The following is a 27,108-nucleotide window of genomic DNA, read 5'->3' as shown; positions in this document are numbered from 1 at the left end:
AATCTCAGAGTCTGTGTTTTGGGTGAATTCAGAATGAAAGTGTAACATACTTACCTTCCACTTTGCTTGCAACCCTTCCAGTGAGCTGGACAGTGACCAGGAATGGCAGAAATACCAAGAGGCTGCTGTGTCAGCAGCAGATATCTTGAAGCAAAGTGCTTTTTCTGTGATGCCTCCGGATTCCAGCCAGGCTCACAAACAGGAGTGCACAGAGGACGACCAAAAGAAGAAAAAGAAAAGAAAGAAGAAAGCTAGAGGAGAGCATAATAGTGAACAGAAGACAGCAGGATGTTGCCAGATCAGCAACAAGACTCTGTGCTCCGTTGATGGAGAGTGCAAGAGGCAAGAAGGCAGATGTACAGAGGACACAACGTTGCCCAGAGTAGTGAAGAAGAAGAAGAAGAAGAAGAAAAAGATTACCAGAAAAGAAGCGAATGATGATTCCGCTCTATGAACCACATACGGTCAGGATGGAAGAAGGATGGTGAAAAGTTAACAAAGGTAGTTCCTGCACGTTGTCCTCTGTTGGAAATGTGGAGAAACAATTGGCAAAGCTTCTGTTTTAAGGGAGTCAAAGGAGTAAGAGTTTAAGTGACTGTCCTTGTTGGGGGCATCCCTTGGGGAACTCCCCTTTTCCATTCCATCACAAAACAATTACTTGCATTGCTGGTTATGCAGACCTTGCACTGAAGGATTTTGTATTCTGCACAGACTTGGGCGATACAGGGACATATTGAGAGTCACCTCTGCCCTGGTCTGATCCTTCTGTGTATCCAGCCCAAATCCTGTGTCCCAGAGCTAGTGTACATGTGTGATAAACTGATTTTGGTGGAGATGATGATAGAGGATCAGTTCCTATTTCACCTCTCCCACCACCTGGTGTCAGAACCATGGGAGAAACGGCTCCAGGCTGTGAGAGACTGACTTATCCACAAATATCCTGGCAAATCTTGGGGACCCGCCTACCTCTCCTATAATCACCAGAAGTACATTACCGAAACCTGCCATGTTACTAATTCCCATGGAATATACACCTCTCCGGGGGTCCTGTGCAGAACTATGAAAAGATTGTGCAATGGTGTCACTTCATCGTTATAAGCAGGTGTTTCTTTCAAAACTGACTCCCTCAGTGCTTTATTTTCACGGTATTACATCTGCCAGTGTGCAGTAGAATTCAATAACAATAAATGCCTCATAGTCTCATTTAATATAATGTCCTATGCGCAACTGCCATCTTCTTCCATTAGGATGGGCACAGCTAACAGAGGTATTGCACATCATATGTGCCTTTAGTTGCACAGTTGTCTGTAGCTATTTGATGATGCTGTAGAACTGCCAGAAATAGGTGTCTTTGAGCCCAGCATGGCAGTAACTGCATTTAAGTCCTTATTTCATCAACCAGGTCTATGTTGTCTCTCTGAGATGCAGCAGTAGTTTTTGGCAGCTTTCAGTACTGTTTTTATTTTCCTAATATTGGCCTGCAGCTCTGAGATTTCAGGGAAAGACCTAATATTTGGATGGGTGGAGGAACTTGAGATGCTAAAGTGAGAAAATATTGCTCCTGGTAGAGTCCTGGGAGTCACCTACATTTTGTGCAAGAACCCCAATATTTTTCACATAAGGAAATGCCCTGCAGGCATCTAAACTGCAAAAGTATTTTGAAAATCAGCCTGTGAATTAACCTAATACACCAACATAAATCCCATGCCTTATGGCCATCATTACAATTATAAGTAATTTTAACTTCTGAAAATCATGTGACTTTTAAAACTTTTTCTGGATTCCTCATAAATTTGACTTCACTTATACTGTAAAGGGGATAAATATACAACAGTCTCAAATGGTTTTCTTTCAGTTTACTGAAAGTTAAATATATTTACAGGATAACACAGAGTGGAGAGGGGCATCAGTTCTAGAGACAAATTCCATTGAGATTTTTGGTTACTGAAATTAGGCTCATAATAGTTCATAATATCAGAGTCCAGGGAAAAAGTCTTCTGAATACTGGCACCAATTTACATCTATATGTTTTAAGTCATAAGACATGGTGGCTATAGGGACACTGTCAACTTATTTGTATGGTTTCTTTTATTCTCCATTGTTTCTTACCTTTTAGAGGCTTGATCATATTTTTCCCTCATTGGGTTTTGTCCCCTCTACAGTGTAAATTGATAGCTTCAGCTCCATTAGAACCCCAGAAAGAAGTTTATGATGGCTTCTCCTATGTTTGTTTGCAGCTCTTCAGTGATATGAAAGTATAAGCAACAAGGAAGAAGAGGAATTACTAGAAGCATTTATAACTAGGGACTCAGGACCCAAAGTGTTCAATTTTACAAATGGATCCATGGAAATCTGAGGGGTTATTCACAGAAGTGAGGGCTGTAGCATCAGCACACAGTGAAGGGCTAAGAATTAAGGATGTGGTTACACTATATTCATACTAAAACAATCCACCTATATGGAGATCTTTACAGAGAAGGTCTGATATGTGTGAGAGAGACCAATACACACAATCCCTGTTAGAAGGGGCAATGGTGTAACATGAGGGACAGGGCTTAAAGAGCCTTGTTTCTGAACCATTATTTTCAGATGTATTCTATTGAGCCACTTCTTTCTCTCTCCCCATCGCAAATGCTGACCACACCAGCTCCACTGATCACCCTGTGAGGGGCGTGAGAGACCAAGAATCAAGCCTGCTGATGTGGAGAAATAAACATTCCTTTCTCCTCAGCTTTAATTTCTGAATTTAAAGCAAAGTAGACCTATTGACAATACTCAGGCCTCTTCCACTAGGCCAGGGCTGTTTTAGGGTAGGTCATATTTCTGAACCTAAATAAATTGACAGCATCCCTTTTAAGTTAAAGAAACGGCAAGTTTTTAGTTAGTGGCTCTGTAATGAGAGGATAGTTCTTATGTCATCCCTGGCTCTGTTTCTCAGGGTCTTTTTAGCTGCAAGGCCAGTATTTGGGCTCTTGTACTGTCTGCCCCTAGAAAAGTTTCTCTCTCATTCAGTTTCCATCAGTCTGTTTGCAGCAGTGGTGGGTGTTTAAGCGGTGCTCACCTGCCGTTAGCTGCTCAGCTCTGCTGACTTGCTGTGGAATTGGCAGGTTTACATATATGCAGCCCAGCTAAGGTTAAGAAGAATGAAAATTCCAGCTATCCCTTTGCAATTTTGCCATAGACCATTCAGACCCTTATGCCGGTGGAAGTCCTCAATTTCTGGTCTCTGTGCTGGCCACTGTTCCCTTTGGCAGTGGAAGCTAGTGGTGTCAGCCCTGTCCTCCTCTGTCATCCGCTCTGGATGTGTGCTCATAGCTTTGTGCTCAAGAAAAACCTCTTCCTGTGTTTGTGTTTGGATGAGGGTGAGGACTTTACGCAAGGCAGTGGAGAGGGGCTGGAGGCCTCCAGGCCTCCCTGTGGAAGGCAGCAGTGACAGTGAATCACAAACACAGATGGAGGTGCTCTTGACGGCTCAGTCATTGCAGTCGCCTGTGAACTGGTCACCATGGTTACTGAGTGGAGGATGCCATCTGTGTGGGGATGAAGGTCTCAATAACGCTGTGAGTAGATGGCAGCAAGTGGCTGTGGCTGTTGGTGGAGTCAGAACTGTGGTAGAGCACCAGGCTGCTAGAGGAGACTGTTAAAAACATGCAGTTTTAGCATGGTAGTTTCCTTCATCTGTTCCTTCTCTAATTCCCCTCTCCCTTCCCTCCCTCCTTCCCTCTTTCTACATGGCATCTCAGGATTCATCATCTCAGACACTATGGTCTGATATCTTCCTGTCATCACTGAAGAGTTAGGGCTTGTCTACACAAACACTGAGTTTACAGCAAACTGGGGTGTAAATCTACCCCACACCAGCTTGCCACACAGTCAGTGTCTGTGTGGACCCTGCTGCAGTGTACTAAAAGTTCCATAGCGCACCTTGATCTATGCCTCTTTGAAACAGGCATAGATTAAAGCACACCGTGGAACTTCCAGTGTGCAGCAACAGGGTGCATGGCAGAGTAGATTTACGCCCCAGTTTGCTGCACACTCAGTGGTTTTATAGACAAGCCCTCACTCCTTTATCCCATTCCTATTTCATATGCAAAAACTTGCGTGCCGAGATCCAAAGCTGTTCTCAAAGTATCATGGGGATCAACCCCTGTGGAGTTAAAATGACTTGCTAATGTCCTCTCAGAGTTGGTAGGCTTTACCCTATATCCTATCCCCGAAGGAATCTCTGCCTCCCCAGCCCTGAATGCCTTCTGCAGGTTTGACTGTGTAGGGACACTATTCCTGCCTGTGTTCTTCAATAGGCCCCCTATCCACACCCAGACCTCACTTTGGATATGCTGAAAAATCCCTGCTATGGACTATGCTTTAGACCATCCTTTCATGATGTCATTTTCTGTATTCCCCAGGAGTTGGTTGGAGTTCTGTTGCAGAATAGGAAGCCCTGGATGCTATTTCATGTCCTACCATTGGGGTATTGGTAGATGGAGGAGGGATGGAGGGACAGTATAAAATGATAGTTTATTGATCTTACCAGCTGGGCTTGGGGTGAGGCGATGGCCTGGCTGAAGGTGCTGAATGGTTGTGTCTTGGTTCTGTAAATGTATTGTTGGTGTCTGTGACACTGACGTGTGGATCCCGGACTCCGTATGGGTCTCTGATTCAGATGTAAACACCTGAGAAAATTAATGTTTCCTAAGCTTTGGAACAGTGCCTGGGTCAGATCTGTCTCCTATAAGCCTTCCAATAGGCACTTACATGGGCAAGCTGGATTGGAAACAGCAAGCAGGTCCTGTTTCCAAGGAGACTCATTGCTGCTTGGCAGTGCAGCAAGGAAGCTTGGGTTAATGTTCCCAGTGTTCCAGCTGGTATTGGCAAGGCGATGGGGTGAGGAAGATTGTCCTGCTGGAGTGGCACGGACAGGGGGCCAGATATGCTCTACTGGCATAGGCAGTATGCTACGTGATACACAGTGCAGTTTTAAGTAGGGGAATGAAGGCATATGATAAACACTATTCCCTGCTTTGTTACCTGTTTGGTTGGTGTCAGGTTAGTCAGGGCACTGAGATTTGCTGTATCAGTTATCACCATGGTCTGGGGTAAAAGGCCAGTATGTGCATATTGGGCCACTTCAGATTTGTGGCTGTAGAGAGCTAGAAATGAAAGAAAACAAGATTGTGTGGATGCTGGAGCTCTGAGAGTTGTAACTGGGAACAGGAACAGTTAAATGGGAGATCAACTTAGCCAAAGTGACACCAACATGAATCTGCTGTCAGTCAATCCTGAATCTCAGACACAACCAGTGGGACATGGATCCAGGAGAGGAATCACCTACCCTCTTCTGTTGTTCTTCTGATAATAAACAGAGTGCTGCAAGCCCAGGGGCCATCAGTAACCTCCCAAGCAAAAGGGACTGTGGAGGTTGGGAAATCCAGTTTGAACCCTTACCATGGGGGCTCTGTATCTGGGCCATGGTGGCCATGAAGGGGCTCTGGTTGATGTGGCTCTGGACCTGCTGCATGATGGGCTGCTGGTAAGATGGGTGGAGCTGCTGGGAGAACTGGACAGGCTGAAGGGTAGTAAGGCTGCTTCCCATGCTGTTTATCACAGGAACACTCTGAGCTTGGGTGGAGGCTAGGCCTGAGAAATAAAGACATGCATATTCAGTTCCTTGTTTCGTTTCATCTCATCTCATACTGGGAGTGCATGACTGTTCCTTCTGCTAAAGTGAGGTCTGCAGAAATTCTGGAGTGTTCTCCATAGCTGTGCCTAATCTACAATAGTAGTATAAGCTAGGACTCTTTGGGGCAGGGGGAGCTGCTTTACAGCTGGGCCTTGTCGAGTTGTGAATGAACTTAGTGTCTCTGAAAGTCAAGGTCTATCAACAGTAGTCTGAGCAACCTATTGTGCAGAAAAGCCCCTTGCAAGCAGCTCTTACCACCACTGCTTGTGCCTGAGCTGAGGCATCCTGTTCAGCCACAGATCACACAATGCAATTCTGTTAAAATCTGTTGTTATCCTTCACTGGAGAGACCTTCTTTAAAAGTGAGAGTGAAGTTTAATGGCCCAGTCATTATTTTAACCTCACCTCAGACTGCTGGCAAGAGAGGCAAGTGTGCTGTGTGTAACTAACCACAACAAACTGAATTTAGACTCATGGGGTTCATTTTGTTTAGGCTGCCAAACAGCTGGATTTGAACCAATGACATGGAGACAAAAGGTTTTATATTCCTTTACTCAAGTTCCTTAGCCATCCGTTCCCCACTTGTGACATTTAAACTGGTAAACTCTACAGGAGCAGGACATTTTCCTATCATGTGGACTGGTGCAAAGTACTAATGCTTCCGAGGAGCTCCTGACAATCCCCATATTTGTGATTGACTCCCCCACCCATATATTTTTCCCTGCAGCGTCAAAGCTTTTGACTCAGGAAATGAGCAACAATTATGATCGTAGATCCTTTTTTTCCTTTCTGGGTAAATCCTGATAAACAGAGCGTGGGATAGAAACCACAATGAGCCCTCCACCGTCCCCACATTGTTCACTGCTCACCTATTACCAGGGTGGAGGCCCCTGTGTTGGTGAATGCTGGTGCCAGGGATGAGGTCTCACCAGCTCCAATTGCCATAACACCAGGCAGTGAAGCCATGATTAGATTCTGGGTTTGCTGGCTCAATGTGTGTGGATTTTGCTCTAGGCTGTGCAAAGCGGTCAGGGTGCTGACAGGAGGGAGAGGTCCCCCGTGAGCAGAGATCTGTGCATGAGGAAGAAAGAAGAGCTGTGAAAATGTCATCCGCAACAGCTGGAGAATGGTGAGCACTTTAAAGTTCCAATCTGTGATCAGTTTCCCACCCAGCTGCTGACAGTTTGGAAGGGACTTCATTTAGCTGAGTACAGTTTGTATGCTTCCTTTGATGCTGCTTCCATGCTGATTAATTAACCATTAAAGAACACTGTCACGGTATGAACAGTAGCACTTTTCCCTGGTCAGTCTCCTCCCATCTGAGAATCTCAAAGTGCATTAGAAATATTTGTGAATTCAGCCTCTGTTCCCATAGAGTGAAGTATTCTCCTCAGTTTACGTTAGGAAGGAGAAAATCAGGTACAGAAGTCGATCCATTTACCCTATTGCTGCTTAATCGTATTTAAAAATTCCATGCAAATTTTTATGTATAAAAAGTTTCAATGCTTTTAATATGTTAAAAAAAAATGTTCAGCTTTAGCAGCCTAATACTTATACTTGTTTAGCACTTTGCAACTAGGGACCTCAAAAGGCTGTACAAACTTTAACACTCACAACCCCGTTAGAAGGTAGATATGAAGTTCATTTTAGAGTTCGAAAAGTGAGGCACAGAGAGGCTAAGTGACTTAAGGAACTCATGAGTCCTTCGTTTCTTAGGGCGTCTCTACAGTCTATGTTAGTACGCACCAGAAGGGTGTAAATTCTAGTGTGCATTATTGCAGGGTTGCTTGTTACAGAGAGAGGGAGCATATCTGGCTAGTGGGTAAAGCAGGACTTTCAGTTCTAGACTTGGTTCTGTCACTAACTGAATTTGTGACCTTTGTCAAGTCATTTAACCTGTCTGTGTCTCAGTTTTCAAACTCTCAGATTAACTTCATAATTCATATCTACCTTCTAGTGAGGTTGAGGGTTGTAGTCTGTAAACCGGGGTGGGCAAACTTTTTGGCCCAAGGGCCACATCTGGGTACGGAAATTGTATGGCGGGCCATGAATGCTCACAAAATTGAGGGCTGGGGTGCAGGAGGGGGTGAGGGCTCCGGCTGGGGGTGCAGGCTCGGGGGTGGGGCTGGGGATGAGGGTTGGGGGTGCAGGAGAGTGCTCCAGGCTGGGACCAAGGGGTTTGGAGGGTGGGAGGGGGGTTGGGGCGTGTGAGGGGGTCGGGGGTGCAGGATCTGGGTGGCGCTTACCGCAAGCAGCTCCTGGAAGCAGCGACATGTCCCTCCTCGGGCTCTATGTGGAGGCATGGCCAGGCAGCTCTGCGCACTGCCCTGTCTGCAGGTGCCATCCCTGCAGCTCCCATTGGCCAGGAACCCATGGTGGGGGTGGTGCTTGGGGCAGGGGCAGCACGCGGAGCCCCTTGGCTGCCCCTACACGTAGGAGCTGGAAGGGGGACATGCTGCTTCTTCTGGGAGCCATGGCACACCTGGAGCAGGGCAAGCTTGCGACCCTCCTCCCTGGTGGGAGCTCAAGGGCCAGATTAAAACGTCTGAAGGGCTGGATGTGGCCTCCAGGCCGTAGTTTGTCCACCCCTGCTGTAAGCCATGTGAGGTCCTTAGTTAAAATGTCCTATAAAAGTATCACAAGTGTTAAGCTGCCAGAGCTGAACACTTAATATATATAGTTAAATAAATTGGAACTACTTAAACATAAACATTTGCATTGAATTTGTAACAAGATTAAGGAGCAATAGGGTAAATGGTTGGACTAACCATCTTGACAGTGTCCCTTTTTGTATACAGCAGTAAAAGGAGATTTTCAAAGTCTTGTGGAAAGACTTCCTTCACAGGAGTGACCAGAAAATCAGCAAGGTGACTGGGTAACTGTAAAGATTTTAATTGGATTCATGAATTGAACTTTGCCCCAGGACAGCTATGGAGCAATACAAACTTCTTGCTAACAGGTTTTCTACGTAGCATACAATCCAAGCAAAGTGTGCAAACCAGGCAAGAATGATCAATCATATAACCTTAGCATAGCGATACAAACCACATGGGAGGAGGCTTAGTTAATGAAAGATTTCCAAAGGAGATCTGCCTCAAGATGAATATGATTAGGCTGGTCCAATCCAGATTTACTGTACAAGAGCTCTTGGTAGGAATTCTATGCAAGATGAGTCTGTTGCACCTAACTTTTACAAATGGGTCAGGGCAGGTAACAGTCCCTGTTCTGTTAATCCCACTGGATTCTTTTCAGCTATCTTGCTGAGTGTGGAGTTCAGTCAGAAGTGAGAGGTAATGGATCAGTGGGAGAGGAATAGACCTTTTGGGATGGGGAGGTTAAAGACAGGTGTGTCATTAGATGTCTTGGGCCCTGGTTTCGTACTGAAAGGTGTACCATACTGTTTTGATTAATCCCAGGGCAGTAACTGGATAGGGTAGTCCTATTTAGTCTTCATGCTCCCAGTACCCACCCCCACCACTAGGTGGCATGGTGTGAGAATCCTAAGAATGCTTTTGGACTTGGTACTGCTGTGGGGGGTTAACAGCAGTCTGGAAAATATCGTTTTTGAATATTGTCCTCTGCAAACCCAGGGGTTCTTCTTTGATTCCCTGACATCATGGAGTCACCAGGACTAGAGTATAGGTCACTCACCAGCTTAGTGTCTGTGGTCAATAGGTTCTGGCTTGGCTCCAGTCCAGGGGGAGAGACCTGATGAAGAATGGTTTGGGTGGTCACCATGGAGCTGTTCCCATGATGATTGCTGCTGGAAGACTCGGCCTCATTGGCTGGCTGCTGATTGTACCTCATTCCTATGTCAGAAAAGGAGAGACTTGGTTCCCACAGATGAGGCTGATCTAGTAAATTAGGACAAGCAATAAATTCAATTCCCTTTCTAGGCATTTGCCTTAGAAGTGCCAGGTGCACTGAGGCAGCCCTCCTTCCCTGGTGCTGTTTTGGAGCTGAGGGGCTGTGTGGACTGAGCACGATACTTGGAAACCAAGAACATGCCAAAGTTTTAATCTTCCCAGTAGCTTGCTGGGTGGCCTTGGACAAGTAGTCTCCTAATGTGCCGGCTTTGTGCAGGGCTGAGTATCCTTGTGGGAAAGAAGCTGTATAGCTAAGTTGGTTAGAAATTCTTCCTGGGAGTAAATATAGAAGGGAAGGGAGTCTGGGTGATAGCATCTACCCCAAAGTGAGAAGGAAACTCAGTCTTCCAGGTTCACTCAATCCTGGGCTTTCCTGGCCTCATCAATAGACCCAAATCCTTCCTTGAAGAGACCACCACCTGTCAAAGGGAGAGGGGAATTCTTTCTTCTAGACTTTTAAGTGGTAGGCCCTCTCTACTCTATTGTGTCAAGGGAGATTGCTAGCAACCTCTTACTCTGAAAGGGATGATGGAATTTCCACCATTAAATTCCTGCTCTAGTATTGAGGACAGGTTAGGTAGCAGCTTTATTCCCTTCCCTGCATAGAAGGGGAGTTTGCACTTGTACTCTAGTTGCAGTGTCTCTTGCAGACCAGGAGATCGGTGGTGATTGGTACTACTTCACTAACACACTGACATCTCAAGGACTTTTGCCTAGAAACACTAGAAAGGACAAAGCACTTGAGCATTACATAATAGAAAAGTGAGCTTGCTGAACACAGGTACTTGTTGCTTGTTCATCTGGCTACCACAGAGAAAGGAGGCAGAGATGCCACTCTTCTGCTTTCAGTGATTATGAAAACTGCCAGTCTGTTTTGGCTTGCTGAGGCCGCAGAGGGTAACTTTTCCTAACTTCTAACAATTCAGCCAAGAATGTTTGTGTCCCAGACTTACGGTAGTTGGAGGCTCCCAAAGAGGGAGGCATGCATGTGAGAAGAAAGGGTATACAATTAACCTCTGATACAACCTAACAGGTGAGCTCTTGAAATAGGGATTACTGACTGCTGTTCATCACAGGGGGCTGTGACCAAGCAATGAATGAGAACTGACTATAAGGAACTCCCTCAGCATTGAGCTTCCAATGTCCTCTTCACTCCACTTGTCACCCTTCTCCCCTCATCTTGTGCATGCAGAGATATCCCTTTATCACCTACACTCTCATCTTGTGTAAACCCCACATCAGTTTGGCTCTCTCATCTACTGAGCAGCTTCTGAAGGGACAGGCTTCGAAATGGCCTTGGTGCCTGAACTTGCAGGCTCACCAGTCTCCAGTTCCAGAACTCCCTCTTTGTAGTCAGTACTCACCATGTACTTTGCTTGGCGAGATAGCAGGCGTTGGCTGAAGGGAGGAAGAGTTGTGAGAGGTCAGTGGGGGAGCAGAGCTGGGCTGCGGCCCACTGTAGGTATCCATGGCTAGCTTGTGCCGAAAGGCCTCCTCCTTCCTACGGTTGGCGAACCAGTTATAAACTCTCACCTCGGTGACCAGGTTTGAGCCCAGACCTTGGGCCTGGGATGGGGAGACGCCACGCTGAATGCACTCTGCCCTGTCAGGAAAGAGCATAGGAAGGACCTTGGTGATCTCCTGGGTTAGGAAATACTTTATTTCTGTTTGGTGAGCTGGAGCACTGTTGAATGATTGATAGCACGGGGCTGACTCCCTAATCAGCCAATACATGCTGTGGTGCCTCCTGTGACCAGGCAGGGTCTCTACAACACCAGGCCCTTGATGATACACTCATGGAGTGGGGGCAGGGACATGCTCTGTATGAGTGTGTGGTGTGTTCATGACTTTGGTGTCTGTATGCATGCTGTCGTGCCTGGTCACCTATAAGCAGAGGCTCAGGGCAGGATGAGCAAGCTGTTCTTTACAGTAGGCAGAGAGCCAGGTTGTTGGAGCCCAGGACGGGAATAACAGGCAGTGAGAGCTCAGTGCTGGAAGCTTGTTCTAAAGCTGGCTCTAGACAATCATTCTCTTGCTCCGTCTGTGTATTGGGATTTCACTACACAGCGTTTTGCAAATTGTATCCCAAAGACAGAACAAGAGGAGATCTCAATCCACTGCTACCACATTGCCCTGACACAGAGTAGAGTATGGCTTCTGGCAGTATAGCAAGAGCACACAAAGGCCCATTCCATCCCTCTCTTTTCCCCTCCTCCATCAACACTGGAGCCCCTCCTTCACCTGTTGCACTCCTCCACCAATGCCTCTCTCTCCTCCTTGCTCGGGTTCTTCTGTCTCTCGTAAGCTTGGAATAGGATCTGTTGTGAGGCAGGACCCCACTTAAAGCGGTTTCTTCTCCCTTTCTTGGTGGGCAGGTCGTCTCCCATGGGCTCCTCTGCCACGAGTCCCTGACCAGCATGTGTGAACTCTGGAAACACAAATGGGCAAGGGGCTTTGCTTGCTGATAGGATGTTTCTACATGTTCTCTTGCTTGGAATTCAACTGGCTCAGAGCAGCTTATCCTCACTCAGCGTCTCCTACTATTGAACAAATGCAGATGCAAAATCTAGATGAGATTTAAATAAAGCTCTATATTTGTCTAAAATGGGTAAGATCATCCCCAATGGGACCATCGGACATGTTGCATCTTGATTCCTAGTGTGAAGCAGTGAAACGGAACAAGCAGCAGGAGCTGGGGTGGATGCAGCTCATGTAGAGTCCAACGCTCTAGGCCAACCAAAGGCCAAGTTATTAATTTTACTAGGGGTCCATCTAATACGTATAAAATTAAACAGATTACAGCCACATTCGTTCATATGGAGGTGGAAGCTGCAAAGGCTATCCTTTTAAGCATGTATTTGTAACATGCTGGCTTAGTATGTGTGAGATGATATCCCACTAATGGCTGACCCCAGAGCTACAGTCTGCTACTTATTCATGGCTAAAGGAATTACTTCTTTAGATGAAATTGCGGAAAACTCTTTTCTGGTGCTGAAGGTCCTGGGTTCTGTCACTGCTGGTGATCAGCTATGTTGTCTGTGCTTACATAAATGCACTTCATTGGGCAGTACTCTATCTTAGTCCAAATCGATGCCTCCACTTGGATATACCGATAGATGGGAGCTATAGCCTGCTCTCCTTTGTGCAGTTTGGCCACCCCTATTGAATGGTGACATGGACTTGTTTAACCTTATTGCTAGAAAGGGCCCCTCCTCCCCTGCCTTCCACACTGCAGATGAGGGTAGGGGGAACTATAGGACACCAGAGTTAGGATAGATTTGCTGTTGCTGTACTTACGCTGGGCCACCTCTCGCTGCTTGCGGACGTACCAGGTGTAGAGGGCAGCTCTCTTCTGGGTTTTCATGGGTGTGCCTTTGTTGAGGTGCTGTGAGAGGTGAGACTGATTTAAACCTGTAGTGTCCACCACCTCCCTTTGAGGGATGTTGTGCTGCTGGAGGTAGGATTTCACCATCTTTGCTACTCTCCAGGGATCCTCTCTAGAAGGAACAGAAAATGCACCTCATTAAAGATAGAATTCTTGTCTGGTTATCCAGGTTGTACAGAAGGGATTCAAGGAATGTCAGCCAGCGCTTCGTGCATGAAGCAGTGAGAGAGGTGAATCCTCTGTTCACGCTTTGCCTTTGATGAGGCAGGTAGGATAGATTTAGTATGCTGTATAATAGCCGTTCATCTCTCCAAGGAAATCTCCTCTCCAGTGTGACAGTCTATGCAGCGGTTTGACCCAACCTCCAAGCTAAATGACTTACTCATTAAAAGATTTAGGCAAGTATTTTTGATAGCCCTGGAGACTGAACTCCTTGGAGTAGCAGTGGTGACAATTTCCTCTATGCCATCCTTCCTATGTAGTTCAATTCTGACCAAGAGCCTGTCACCTCTGGAGCAGTGGGAGAGGGATGAGGGGTGGAGCAGATGATGTCCCAGGGTTCCATTTCTCACAATGCTGTATGTTCTGGGCTCTGCTTTTCAGTTTCAGGAGGTGGGTCTCTTTTACTCTGCTTCCCTGTCTGTGGGGGATGTGTGCTCACAGATAATGCAGTGTACTTTCCTGAACTGGGTTCACTCTAATATCAGACCGACTCATCCTCACTTGCACTCTGGTTCTGATCCAGCTTGGGGTAACCCACAGTGGAGCAGCCAAGAGATAGAGGAGCTCCAAACCCAAAATAACTGGAAATGATTCAAGAACTGAAGAGGAAACCCTCCTCCTCTAAAATATATACTTGTGCACGTGAGACTCCTGTACCCAGACACCAACCATATACACCACCGACATGTCCTTGCACATATGGCACTTTGCATGTACACATAAAGATAAGCATACATCTGCTCTTTCAAATTTTCCATTTTGCATCTACGTACTTAGAGAAAAAAAATGAACACCTATTTACAATCCCAGCCACTCCATTGTACAAGCTAAGAAGGGTAGAACTGTGCATGAATAAAACCCCAAAATTGTAAATCTGATAGGGTTTATCAGAATGTCTGTTAAGGTTCCCAAACATTTGAGTAACCATGGGGCTGACTAAGGCGATCCTGATTGAATTTTGGTGAGTGGTTTCGGTTTGACTGAACCTGAAGCTCAGTAAAACTTGAAAGATCTGAACCAAGCGGTTGAGAACCAAACAAAACTCTTGCATGAACAACCCCCGTGTTGAGAAATATCTTATTTCTTTGCAGCTGTAACATGGAGCCTCCCTCTGTGTTTCTAATGTGAAATGCCTGAGGGACTGACTGGACTGGACGTGATCCCAACATGATATAGATGATGTTGATGTCCTCTCCAAATACAAGTAGCAGGTGGGTGGAATAAGAGAAAAATACCCAGGACTATGAGGAAAATACAGCAGGACAGTTGGGGGTGGAGGGAGAGAGAGCAGCCTGAGCACGAGCTGCTTTGTTGACTCTGGGTTGTCGGCAGCTGAAAAGCGATAAGGAGGACAAAGTCCACACCTGTTCTCTCAGCGCAAACACCCTTATCTCTGTTCCTGCTGCAGCCTCCTCCACAGCAACCAGACGGTCCAAGGAGCAAGCTCAACTGCAGTTAAAGTGTGGCAGGAGGCTGAGACAGGGCCAGCTTTCTGGAGAAATCTCTTTTCTTAAAATGGCACCACAGGTTCCTCTCTGATGGTGGAGCTGTGCCAAAATGCTCCATTTTCCACCTCTCCCCTTGTACTCTTCAAAGACCCCAAATTAGGGCAGCCCAACTGGCCTATTTTTTCCCATTCCTGAACTTTAAGCGTTTGGTGTTTGCTCTACTACCTCTTGAGACAAGGACTAATCTCCTCCCTATTGTGGTCTCTCTTTACACAGCCTCTATGAATCTAGCCTGCAGTTGAGCCCTGGGCACTTTCCTTCTTTAAAGAGGTACCCAACAGTCCGAAGCTGGCCCAGGATTCTGTTGTACAGTGATAGATTAGATGCTCAAGGGCAAGGCTTCTGCCCTGTCTTTCAGATCATGTTTCTGGGTCAGCTAGCGAAGAAAGGGAGGGGGATTCATGATCCCCTGTAGAAGCTTCTGTAACATACTGACTTCCTTCCCACTTGGCATCTGAGCCACTTACTTACCTCTCTCTTGTCAGAATCCCCAGCTCTCTGTCAGGAAGGAGTGGGGAGGTACTTGGGAGAGGATGAGACTCACAGTCTTTCATAATTTAGAACACTGTGGGGTGCCAAGGTAGACGCACATTCCCAAGGTGTGTCAACAATTCAAGTGCATCTGCACTTGGGAGCTGTTTACAGCATGGATGTCCCCTAACATGGGTAAAGGATGGTTTCATGGTGTAGCATAGGTGAAGCCTTAACTGTGTGCACATGCACTGTCAAAGCCAACGCATTAATTCCTGTGTAAAGAAACCTCGTGATCCTAGGTTATACTGTAGAGTAGGCTGTGGTTTTTTTTTCTTTCTTTCCATTTTTAGCATTTATTTGAAGTTCTCTCCCCTCCCTCCCCCATTGTCCTAAGGTAACGTTCAGTTGTGCCACAAACCGCTATTAAGGCAACTTGTGTCTCTGGAGCAAACATTTTAAAAAGATAGATATAGAAGTTTCAGGTGGTTTAATTTGGAGTAACTGTCCCTGAAGAAATAGTTAGGAAGAAGAAATCATTCCCACACTGGAGAAAACTCAGAATCCTACAAGATTTCAGTGTGACTCGGGGAAAAAAATCACGGAAGGTTTATTTTCTTGCAAATTTCTGGCATTATTTTGGAAGCTTCTCTTAGTCACCCAGTGTAATCAGGCTGTTGCTAGGTCAGTTGAACACTCTCACAGACTATCACTTATCCTCATAGTGCCTTCCCCATAGGCACAAACACCAGGGGTGAAATCCTTTCCCCACTGAAGTCAATGGCAAAACTCTCTTTGCCTTCAGTAGGAGTAGGATTTCACTCCAGGCCCAATCTTGCTAGTCTGTCTTGGGCAAAGTGCCCAATGAATTTAGTGAGTCAGGACGGCAAAAGGATCCCAGCCTTGTTCAACATCTGACCACTTCCTGCCTCATTTTGGCTTCAGCTTCCCTTTCTTCCCAAATACAAACTCTACCTCCATTGCTTTACCATTCTTCAGGGTCTATCTCCAGATTTTCCTTATCCTCAGATAAGACTTTCACGTTTTCCTTCCCATCTTCTAGGTCCTGGTCTCTTGCCTTCAGCTTCTCCTTGTCCCCTGAGCATAGGCTCTCTCCCTGGCCCTATACAACCTCTGGGGTATGGGGTCCTATCTATTCCATTCCAGCTGCTCCTTTCCTCAGTTGTGAGGTTGCTTTTTGAGGGCGTTTTCACCTCCCTTTTGTTACTTGAACAATAAGTAACCCAGGTAGTTAGTTATAAACTCAAAGGGAACAAGAGGCTAGTTGATAATTTATAGCAACATCTCAAATTTAAATGGAAAGTAAATATCAAGTTGTTCGCATTAAAGAAAACCCAATCCAGAGAGCTGGGGATGTAACATTCAGGAGACCTTCTTTCTCCTTCACTCTCCCTGATTTTTCTTCCCAATCTGTCTTTTTCCTTTTTTGGTCCTCATTCTGTCTTTCTGTCCACCCTGTTTACTTTATTCACCACCACCTCTCAGGGCAGCAATGTCTGATCCTTTTCAGATTCCCTTGTGCAAAAGATCTGATTTGATCTCTTGGAGGCAGGTTCTGAATTCCTCCAGCTTTGAACTGGAAACAAGTTCAAAGGAGGTCCAGAGCTTTGATGTGCTCAGGATCATCGCTCCAGTCCTTTCCATTGAAGACTGCCAGACATCTTTCGCCGGTTTCAATGCACAGACTGGACCTGAGATAGGCAGAGAGCAGGGAAGGTAAGAGGAGCCCTAGCATGATTGTTTTCTGTTTGAACTTTGCTTGGTTTGCCTTAGCTTGGCCTATACAATCATATGCTGACATAAAAGGGGTGTTATAGCTTCATCTCAGGGCCCCTCAGCAACCAGCTCCCTGGGGGAAAGGGCTGGGCCTTTTACCTCTACATCTCCCTTTTTCCTCTTCAGAAAATATGCCCAGAAAATCTTATCTCAACCTCCCTCTTTCCTTGTGGAATTCTACCGTTTGCCCTAGAGGGAAAAATTGCTATACCTCCCCATAGGTAACAGCCCTTATCCTGACTCCTCATTATACATTGGCCGCATACCCCTCACCAATTGAAGTCTGCTCCTTCCCCTGTCCCCCACCAAAGACAATCTGTATTCTATCTTCTCCATAGGGAATAGCTAATAATTACCCCATAGACTCCCCCCACAAATGAATTAATTTACTATTGACTTGATACTACTCCTCCATCCAGTTCTGTCCTTTGTGGAGTGAATTGAGGCATTTTCAAAAACACTTACATTATTTAGGATTGTGGGTCCCATGGAAGAGCAATGAGACTTGTACTTCTGAATCACTGAGGTACTCTTGAAAATCCCATCCCTTATCTCTCTTCTGGGATTCAATGTAGTGGGTGAATGGCTGGCCCACTAGCTCCTCACTAAGGAAACCTCCCTATGTATTGCATTCTCAGTGTATTCTGTAGGGACAACGGGTAATGGACTCCAGCAAGTGAACTTAGAGCTATGTAAGGGGGCAAGTGCCTCCATACTGGATTTACTCAGTGTAATACAGTGGTTCACAAACTGCTCTGTAGGATCACTGTTGTTTCACAGAGCACATTAATGGTCTGCAGAAAAGTGACTGGTCACATTGTGCTTTTTCTCCTTGTTCCCAGGCAGTACAACAAAAGCACAGAAATACATTAAACCTTTTCCTATGTTACTTTCCCATGTAAGCAAGTAAGTTATTGTGACCATGAACAGGAGGTGAGGTGTTCATGAGATAATCTTTTGATTGAGATGTGATCTACAATAGTCTGAAAACTGCTGGTAACACACAAGGAGGTTTTGTCACTTTCATAGTGCCTCAGTTCACCCTCTGTATTTGAATCCCACAAAATTGTGCACTCCGGGTTTTTGAGCAACCTTGAATCTGCAAGCAGAGAAGCTCTGTTCTGCATGCTGTTGTGCTTGGTGAGCGAGGCTACTCTCCTTTCTTGTGCCCCAGCTGGTGGGATGTGATTTCTATCATACACCATTTTTGTACTATGTATAATATATCTTGACTTCTTACCACACCTCCAATCCTGTTCCTTTGTTGAGTGAATTGAGGCATTTTCAAAAACACCTACATTATTTAAGATTATTTATATATAATATAAATTATTATTATTATTCTAAGGACATGCCCATCAGGCCTTCTTCTAGTAAAAGAAGGTTTCTTTCCTGAAGGGGATTCTTAGTTGTTAGCTATTGCTTGCCTTATGGTTAAGACACAGAACCAGGTTCCAGAAGATCCTGGTTCTATTTCCAGCCCTTCCAACTTCCCATGTAACCATGGATAAGGCACTTAACCTCTCCGTGCCTTAGTTTCCTCATCTGTAAATGAGAATGATGTCTCATTCACAGTTTGTAAAGAGCTTTGAGATCCTCCATTAGAAAATGCTGAAGAAGTGCACAGCATTACTGTAAAAATGTGGTATAGAAATTAGTTTAGTGCTGAAACTGACAGGAACCACAGGGCAACTGGAAAGATGGGAAAGATCAGAAACCAGAGTTTATGCCAAGGTGAAGGGAGAAGTGGGGGTGAAGGACCACATTGGATCCCCAACTCCTGGATAGGAATTCCCTCCAGTTGTGAAATTCTTTTTACCAGAGTACAGTGGATGGAGTTTAATTCCTGCTTCATCCATTCATTAAAGAGGAGATAAAGCCAGGTGCTCTTCTTTAGCTTCCATGGCTTTCTCTATGGAGAGACACCTGATAAATCATCAGAAGTTAATGATCAAAAAGCTTATCAGGGTCTTTTCGTTTATAAATTTATAAGACAAAAGAGAAATAATAAAGCCACTGGATAATTAGTAACTAGCCAGGGCCCGCCCGGTGCAACTGGAGCTCAAACTGCCCCAAGATCTCTACACAGGCTTAGAGAGAAGAGAGAGAGAGAAGGAGATGGGTAAGAGCAATGTGAAAGAGAGACAGACAGACACTCACAGACAGGTAGACATAGAAATAGGGTGGTGAGAGACAGAGAAGTGTATGTGTGGGGGGAATAGGAAAGGAGAATCTGAGGAAAACAGACATAGAACAGGGAAGTTGGAAACAGCAAGGATGTAAGAAAGAGGAAGGGGGACAAAATGAAGAGGGAGAGAAGGAACGGGGTTTATTGGATGGAAGAGAAGATTGAATTACGGGGAACATCTTTCCTCTCAGGTAAGTGTTGTTCCAGTGTATTTTATTCCTTTAGCTACTGTAATGTGATCAGCTCCAAATCTGCCCAGACTCTCTCTAGAGGTCAGGCAATAGAACCATCCCCTCTGAAATATTATAGTGAATATTAACCCTTTAAGTACTGTGCTATCTCTCTACCTTGGGCCTATTGCTGGGGTTTTGTGCATACTTTTTTTTTATTATGTTTTGTATTAATATATCCTTTCCCCATTAAAAAGGAATGGCCACAAAGCCGGTAAATCCTCTAACTGGAGTTTAATTTTCCCAAAAAAGATTGTGAGTAGCAGTTTGAGTCTCCAGAACATTGCAGTCACCATGTGCCTCCTGTCTGCTCCTAATCTTGGAGAGTAGCTTCAGCACAGACAGATGAGATTTTGTGGCTAAGGATTTAATTGTGTTAGATGGATTTGAAGGGCGATACCCTGAAGTCCTTGCTCAGGCAGACCAGCCATTGGAATCCCTAGAATTCATGTTGCTGAGTTAGAATTGCAGGAGCACAATTCTGTTTCTGTCTATGTGCTTACTGGAGTGAAATGAGAGTGATTGGTTCAGGAAGCTCATATTTTTTTTGCTATTAAGAATAAATAATTGCATGTTAACATAAGTCATACAACAGTAGTCTGCAGAATGCACACTTGTCTATATTCAGTGTTCATGATGGGAGATGGAGGATAGAAGCATTGGGTATGTTGACCTGGATTGCCAACCAATTTGGCCTGCAGTCCTTCATCTGAAATTCCCAGTGAAAACAACGGGAGTCTTATGTGCACAAAGACATGAAGATCAGGCTTTCTTAATTTGTCTCTACTGACAAATACTTGACTCTAGCTAAAGTCAGTAAAATAAAAATATACATCTCGGTAAAAATGGCAAGAGAACTTAGGAGTATTTTCCCCTCCTATGGTGAGAATTCCCACACTACATGATGAAAGCTAATATGATGGCTTCTTTTCTTATTTTTTTCTAATAACTAAAATGGTGGCTTCTGTAAAAACTGACGGACGGCTAAAGTGACAGAAGTTGTACAACTCCCAGATTTTTCTGAAGTCCTTGTTTCCCAGATGATATTATCACTTTTAATATGTAATTGGGCCCCATGGCGCTTTGTGTGTGCGTATGTTTGAAATGTCATTGGAAGGAAACTGAACATTATTAAGGAACATGAACCTTGTCAGTTCAGTGAATTTTGGGTTTTGGGGGCTGGCATTGATGGGGAGAATCTGCACGCTTAGATCAACTGTGAACCCAAAGGTATTTCACGGAAGAGGTGAAGGAAAGAGAAATAAAGGAACGGAGAGCAAGAAGGGGAAAGGAAAACAATGTCCTTACTGTAATAGTCTCTCCACCACAGCCTTCTGGTGAGCAGCCTCCTCTGGACTCAGGTTTTCCAGCTCCTTCATTATTGGAGGGGTGAATTCCTCCCCATCGTCCGAGGTTTCCTCCTCGGACATCCTGGATTCCTCCATCCCATTGGGCAGATTGGGAATTTCAGCACAGGGTTCCCCTTTTTCTGCCTGGATGGCACTGATGGCACGCTGGCTTTCACTCTGGAGGGCATAGGGGTCCACTTCCCCGAGCGCTTTGATCAGGGTCTCCTTGGTTAGCCCTGACTCCAGCAGTGCTCCCAGCAGCTCCACCTGAAGATGACTCAGCTTAGAGACCATGGTCTTCAGTCTGGTGTCCCTTGGATTTGAGTTTCAGCACGTTCTGCCTTCAGCCTTCCCTACACCATGTTCCTGAGGTAACACGCCCGACTGTCAGCAGAGTGGGAATGGCATAGACTCCCGCCTTTGCACCCCCCAAAAAAACAAAATACAAAAATGAGCCACTTCAGACCCCCCACAACTGTCCTGAGCCAGTGCTGATAAAGGGACCCTTGACTATCTGTTTACATTGGAGCAGTGTAAATTCTCCAAGGTTCATATTTATCCGTGTGCTTAGCAAGTTACTGAACTTTGGACTTCAGCACTGCAGCAGCAGTTCACAAAGTGCAGCAAGGGGGGGAGGGGAAAAGGTAGGGCGGCAGAAGAGAAAAGGAATGGACAGAGAAAAAGCCAGGATGGGAGACCGATAGAAGAGAGAAATGGAAAGAAAATTGAATGAGAAAGTGAGAGTGGAGAAGTCTGACTGGTTCTTGCCCCTATTGGTTTAAGAGCAGGGATAGGCTTGAGGAACCAGAAGCATGGGGCTAAGCCCCACCAAAACCTTTGGGTTGGGAATTAGCGGCCTCAGTAGCTGGGCCAATCTCTGTGCACCACACCCCAGGCATCCAGTATGACCTCTGGATTTATTCAAATACTCTCAAAGGGCTCCCATTGACTTCAGTGGGACAGGCTGAGGCACTAAATGACTGCTGAGCCAGTTCCCCACATTGACACTTACCTGTCCCCATTTCTCTTCATTGTAACCTACTGCCTTTATTATTCATTGGGTGTGTGCTCACACTGTGTACTCAGATTATAAAGGAGACATGGGGCCTGCCCCACTCAATTTACAATCTAAGTAGACAAACAAAATAAACATGCAAGCTGTGTTCTGGGTATTGGTGCACTTCTAAAGGTTCCTGGCTTGCCTACAACTGCTCCTCCTCTCCCTATGAGTGTCACCCACAGTGACTTCATTTATCAACACCATAGTTCCACCCCTATTGATACTAGTCTGCTTTAGGGATCTACTCCCAACTGTTGGATGTCTTTTTAAAAGATATGCACTAGTTAATCCCAAAAGGTATGGGCTTGATGCAGGAATCATTTGGTCAAATTTTCTGGCCGCTTTGTATAGGAAGTCAGATTAGATGTTGTTAATGGTTCCTTTTCACCTTAACACCTGTGAATTAATGTATCTACTCTGATTGGCAAACAGAAGGCATAATTAAAATTATCAATTTGTAATAGTCTAATCTCTAACTCCCAATACTGATTTTATATTTTGTGCCATCTTGACCGGGAATGGATGATTGTTTCCCTGGTGGAATCAGAGAGGGGAGGATTTTAACCAGAATGGGGGTCTTTGTAGATTCTCTACCCCACATTTGTCCCCCTTTTATATGCTCCCCTCTAAGTCCCAAGCTGAGGAGGGCTGGATGGAGCTCCCGCCGCAGCCCAAGGACTGACCAAAGGTGATGCTGCAGAGTGACCTGGGGCACTCGCTTCCCTTTGGGGGCTTCCCAAGCTTCACTCTGTAGAGGTTCAATTGCATATTGAGCCAGCGAAGGACAAAGCTCCTTTTCAAAATGGATCCCCATTATGACAACACAACAAGCAGGCCCAGTTCTAGGGATGGGCAAGGAAGGTGTTTGCCCTTACTGGCAAGTTCCAACAGTTTTGGTGGTATTTTTTCTCTCCACTTGGCTGATTGGCTGTCTGTTTTTCTTTGGTGTTTTTTTGTTTTGTTTGGCCACAATATGGGGCACTAAAAACATTTTCTGCCCTGGCCAGCAATACTCCCAGGGCTGCTTCTGACAACAAATCATCAGTGGATTGCTGGGTCAGCCCTTCAGCAGGGATTTTCACTAATAGTTTGCCTTTGTTTCAGATGAAGTCTGCTCCAGAAAGCACCTCCACTCCTTGGCACAGGGCAGAATACACAAGTAAAGTTAACATGGCTGACCAGGTCCTGGAACCCAGCCTCAGCCTGGTTAAAGGCACAGCATACTGTAGTCTGAGGCCCAGTTGTAAGTTTGGAAAGCTTCTGTTGTAATTACAAAACCCAGTTGTGATGCATGTAGCTATGAAACTGCAATCCCCTCGTTTTCTGTGTGCTGCATCTTTATGTCTCAAGGACCTCTGCGTGCAGAGACAACAGCCATAGTGTTCCCAGAGTTGCTGCAGCATGTTGCAAAAGAGATGCATGTACGCTGTGCTCTTTACTGCTGTTCTTTCATGTGGTGTTTTCTTTAAACTAAAATCAATCATTTAGACTGAAAATGTATTTTTTATTTTAAGAATGTTTGTATTTATTGTCTAAACATACAACAAAATAAAGAGCAGATTGGATAATGTCTAGACAAAGAGAGTTCACATTCCGATCAAACAACTGTGGGTGGAAAACTTTAGAGGGAAACATTTAAAGTTTCTGTCTGGTGTAAGGTGCTCCTCAGTATTTAGGGAAAAATAGAAAAGTAATTTATTTATTTTTTTAAATGATAGTTCTGATTTGGAGCGTAGGTTAATGGTGCATGCATTCTCTTTGTGTATAGAAATATATAACACTCATTAAAAGGACTCTTTCAGGTTAAAAATGATGTGTTTCCTGCCCTGGGTTACATTTTTAGATAAAACCGGAAATAATTTCATAGAGTTTGAGGTCAGAAGGGACCTAGTCTGACCTGTATATCACAGGCCACCAACACCATGAAACCCAAATGAGACCCAAGTATTAGGATCCACAGAAGACTAGGAAGGACCAAGGTACACCATTACTCAAGGCCCTTGTAATGGCAGGGAAATGATTACATGAGATATATCCAGATAAGCCTGGCAAGTGACTGACATGCTGCAGAGGAGGGTGAAAAACCTCCAGGGTCACTGCCAATTTGACAGGTGGGAAAATTCCTTCCCAACCCCATATATGGCAATCAGTTAGACCCTGAGCATATGAGTAAGAATCAGTCACCCAAACACTTGAGAAAGAGAATGCTTGGAGTTGGTGCCACCTCAGAACCCTGGCCCACCCCACCGATGTCCCATCTCCAGCCATGGTCATCCCTGATGCCTCAAAGGAAAGAGATAACAAAATTCTCACAGAATACATTGGGGGCGGAATTCCTTCCTGATCCCCGTCGGTTGCCAGCTGAAACCCAGACGCATGAGCTTTAGGAACATATGACATAAACCAGAAGTGAGACCTACTTCCATCATCACAAGGAATCCTATCATACAGTTCTCATAAATTTGTCCAGCTCTCCCTTAAAACTAATTAAGTTGTTTGCACCAACTCCTATTGAGAGGCTGTTCCAGAACCTCACCCTTCTGATGGTTAGAAACCTCCTTTTAATTTTCACCCTGAATTTGTTCATGGCCAGTTTTATATCCATTTGTTCTTGTTCTGATTTGCAAAAAAGTAAATAATGAACTTAGACTAGTCAAGTTCATATTTGTTTCCTATAATTTCACTTTCTGGTTCATCTATATTACAAAGATGCTGAAAAGGAATCTTATTCTTTAAAATAAACTTTATTCTTTGCAGCAATAATAAAAATAACCTTGGAAATATTTTTATTGTTAGGTTTTGTAATAACGAACTTTTTCTAATCCCAAGTTTGGGCTCTATTTTGACCTATCAGTACCCCTTTTCATATAAATAGAAAATTATTTCCTGGGCAATTAAAATATAATAGTAAATTTCACTTCTGTTTGTTAGTTTCACTTTCAGACCATTATGCATTATCACAGTGTTGTAATGTCTGGGCTGCAGTCACTGCAGAGGAAGATTTAAATCCAAACAAACTCATTCTACTGTTCTTTTTTTTTTTTTTTAGATCATTTATATCAATATTAAATTTAGTAAAACTTACTTTAAAATCACAAAACCCCAAATTCTAGACTTAATTTGACCTGCCACTTTTCCTTTCAAAAAAGGAATTTGGAACAATGCTAGGAAGGCCCCAGGGTGAGATGAAGATTCTGGGACTGCCTCATGTCATTACAAGAATCTTGCTCCCTGACTGCATTTTTATAGAATCATAGAAAATCAGGGTTGGAAGGGACCTCAGGAGGTCATCTAGTCCAACCCGCTGCTCAAAACAGGACCAATCCCCAATTTTTGCCCCAAGTCCCTAAATGACCCCCTCAAGGATTGAACTCACAACCCTGGGTTTAGCAGGCCAATGTTCAAACCACTGGGTTATCCCTCTCTCCTACACTAAAATAGATTATTCTGTATCTCGGTCTCATTCTTACTAAAGTTAAAAAAAAAAACCAACCTTCAGGTTCCATATTCATGGTATGTGGGAATAAACTGAGGAATCTCTCTTCCAAATGGCTTTATTATGGTGCAGCCAAGTCACAGGAGCCCAAGTTCCAGTCATCATCAGCGTTTGGCAATTGTAGGGAGTTCAAGGTTTTGAAAAATGATACATAGGGATCAGATGCCTTCATTTGTGGACCTCAAAGTGATTTACAAACATCAATGAATTAAGTATCACAATTACATACCCTGAGAAGGTAGATGAATTAAAATAATTATATAGCATTTTTCATTTGCAGAGCTTAAATTGCTTTATGAGGTGGGTATTTTGCAGATGGAAACCAAGGTACCAAAAGGTTAAGTGACTTTTCCAGGGTCACGTAGGAAACATGTTGCAGAGTCACGAATAGAGGCCAGCTCTCCAAGCCTGAACTTCAAGATCATCCTCCTTCCTGCCATTTGGGACTCCTCGGAGTTCAGATGCTTAAAAAAATTCTGAACTGACACTGACCATAAAAAGATTGCTGCTCATGTTGGGGACTTGAAGTCTTGTGTGACACTGTCCAATGACCTGCTCTGGCTGAGGTTTGGAGCAGAGCTGGTTGGGTCTTGAGAAAGCCATCTCCACTTCTTATTCATCAAAGCAAAGGTGATTGTGACTCACAGTCTTTAAATGTGCAGGAGACAGCAAAGGAATAAAGAGTAAGAAATACCTTGGGGAAACACCCTTTTTTCTGATGAAAAAAGGTGATGAGCTACCTCTCTGAATGGCTACCATGGACAGAGCACAATCCTGGGAGATTGTGTGTGGGAGGATTCCAGACAGCACAACTTGGGGGTACAGCTCACATTTCCCATGGACAGATACGATTATCACAGTTGCTTCCATTTGGTCGGTTTAGGTGGGAATTACTGTAGCAATTAGCACCTCTTAGCAAACTTCACACATGCAGCATTTATCAGTTTGGATGTAGACTTGACACAAACTAGGAGCAAAGTGTAAACTGGCCATCTGCATTTTTGCCACTACTGAGCCTCTGAAGGGGTATAATAGTCCCACACAACCTTATTAAACCTTTCACAGATAATGCAATTGCATTCTATATGTTCGTGAAGAGGGGAAGGTTAATTTTACAGTGATTGAGACCAATTTTTTAAAAATACATCTGGGATTTATGTTCCCAAATCCTGCTCTATATCATCATACTGTGAAGATTGCGGCTTCCCATTTGATTGTGAATTATTCTATTTAGTTATATTTAAGACGTTAACATTTCTCTGTCACACTTGTAAAGTGCCTAGTGTAGTATTATGTTTTTCTTAATCTTTTTAGAGTTTGCTCTTCTGTGTAGTGTAGTGTAATGACCTCACTATTCTGTGCAGCATAGAGAATTATCTTCTGTATTACACAGCAGCATTCCTTGAATTGAGTACTTTGGGCACAAACGTACCTGTCCAGGAAGTGCCCCCATTTCTTCTGAACACCACCTAAACTTAGACAAGTTTGATTTCTTGGTTGCTTCTTGGGAAGAGCCCGCTCTTGAAAAGAGGAGCCAACATCTGGACTCATTACTGAAAGACACAAGTGAGGAAGATAATATCCAATAATCTTTCTATAAAACCACAGGATATAGCTTCTTGAGGCACTCAGAAACCTTCTCCCAGCTAGTCCTGGTCCCCCTTGCAAGCTCCAGACATGGAAAATTTCAGAATGGCTGCATCTGAAAGCCAGTTGGAACCAAAGGACTTACTACTTTTAATCTTTCAGAGGTGCCTATTGTAAACTCCAGATGCCTGGACAAATAATTAAAAAAAAAAATCGAAGGGTAAACATTCTTAATATAAAAACATTACTGCCTAAAAGCTGTTTCCCCA

At 44.5% G+C, this 27,108-nt stretch overlaps 2 protein-coding genes across 4 annotated transcripts in view; one reads left to right on the top strand and one right to left on the bottom strand.

Annotated features, from left to right (window-relative positions):
• C15H12orf43 (chromosome 15 C12orf43 homolog) overlaps positions 1 to 23,330 on the top strand; it is a 28,146-nt gene extending 4,816 nt beyond the window's left edge. The window contains exons 6-9 of one of the 2 annotated variants that reach the window (XM_007061580.4): positions 82 to 6,809; positions 14,245 to 14,364; positions 16,664 to 16,869; positions 22,861 to 23,330. In XM_007061580.4, coding sequence (XP_007061642.2) covers positions 82 to 454 — 373 coding nt within the window. In that variant the 3' untranslated portion in view covers positions 455 to 6,809; positions 14,245 to 14,364; positions 16,664 to 16,869; positions 22,861 to 23,330. The remainder of the gene's footprint in view (positions 1 to 81; positions 6,810 to 14,244; positions 14,365 to 16,663; positions 16,870 to 22,860) is intronic. The other variant, XM_037878690.2, reaches the window with a different exon arrangement.
• On the bottom strand, positions 2,102 to 21,272 carry HNF1A (HNF1 homeobox A). 2 transcript variants are annotated; one of them, XM_043529400.1, is made up of 10 exons: positions 20,656 to 21,272; positions 12,844 to 13,043; positions 11,788 to 11,974; positions 10,911 to 11,149; positions 9,332 to 9,534; positions 6,550 to 6,751; positions 5,446 to 5,637; positions 5,029 to 5,150; positions 4,532 to 4,673; positions 2,102 to 3,637 (listed from the first exon to the last, which is right to left on the bottom strand). In XM_043529400.1, the coding sequence occupies exons 1-10, from the start codon at positions 20,988 to 20,990 to the stop codon at positions 3,510 to 3,512; spliced, it is 1,950 nt and encodes a 649-aa protein (XP_043385335.1). In that variant the 5' UTR covers positions 20,991 to 21,272; the 3' UTR covers positions 2,102 to 3,509. The 2 variants fall into 2 exon arrangements, with proteins under 2 accessions (XP_043385335.1, XP_007061618.2); XM_007061556.4 differs by having other exon boundaries at positions 9,332 to 9,489.
• Positions 23,331 to 27,108: the final 3,778 nt, after the last annotated feature.

The sequence above is a fragment of the Chelonia mydas genome, chromosome 15, assembly GCF_015237465.2.
Source record: "Chelonia mydas isolate rCheMyd1 chromosome 15, rCheMyd1.pri.v2, whole genome shotgun sequence".
NCBI classification, from domain to species: domain Eukaryota; kingdom Metazoa; phylum Chordata; order Testudines; family Cheloniidae; genus Chelonia; species Chelonia mydas.
This window is presented reverse-complemented; position numbering and strand designations above follow the sequence as displayed.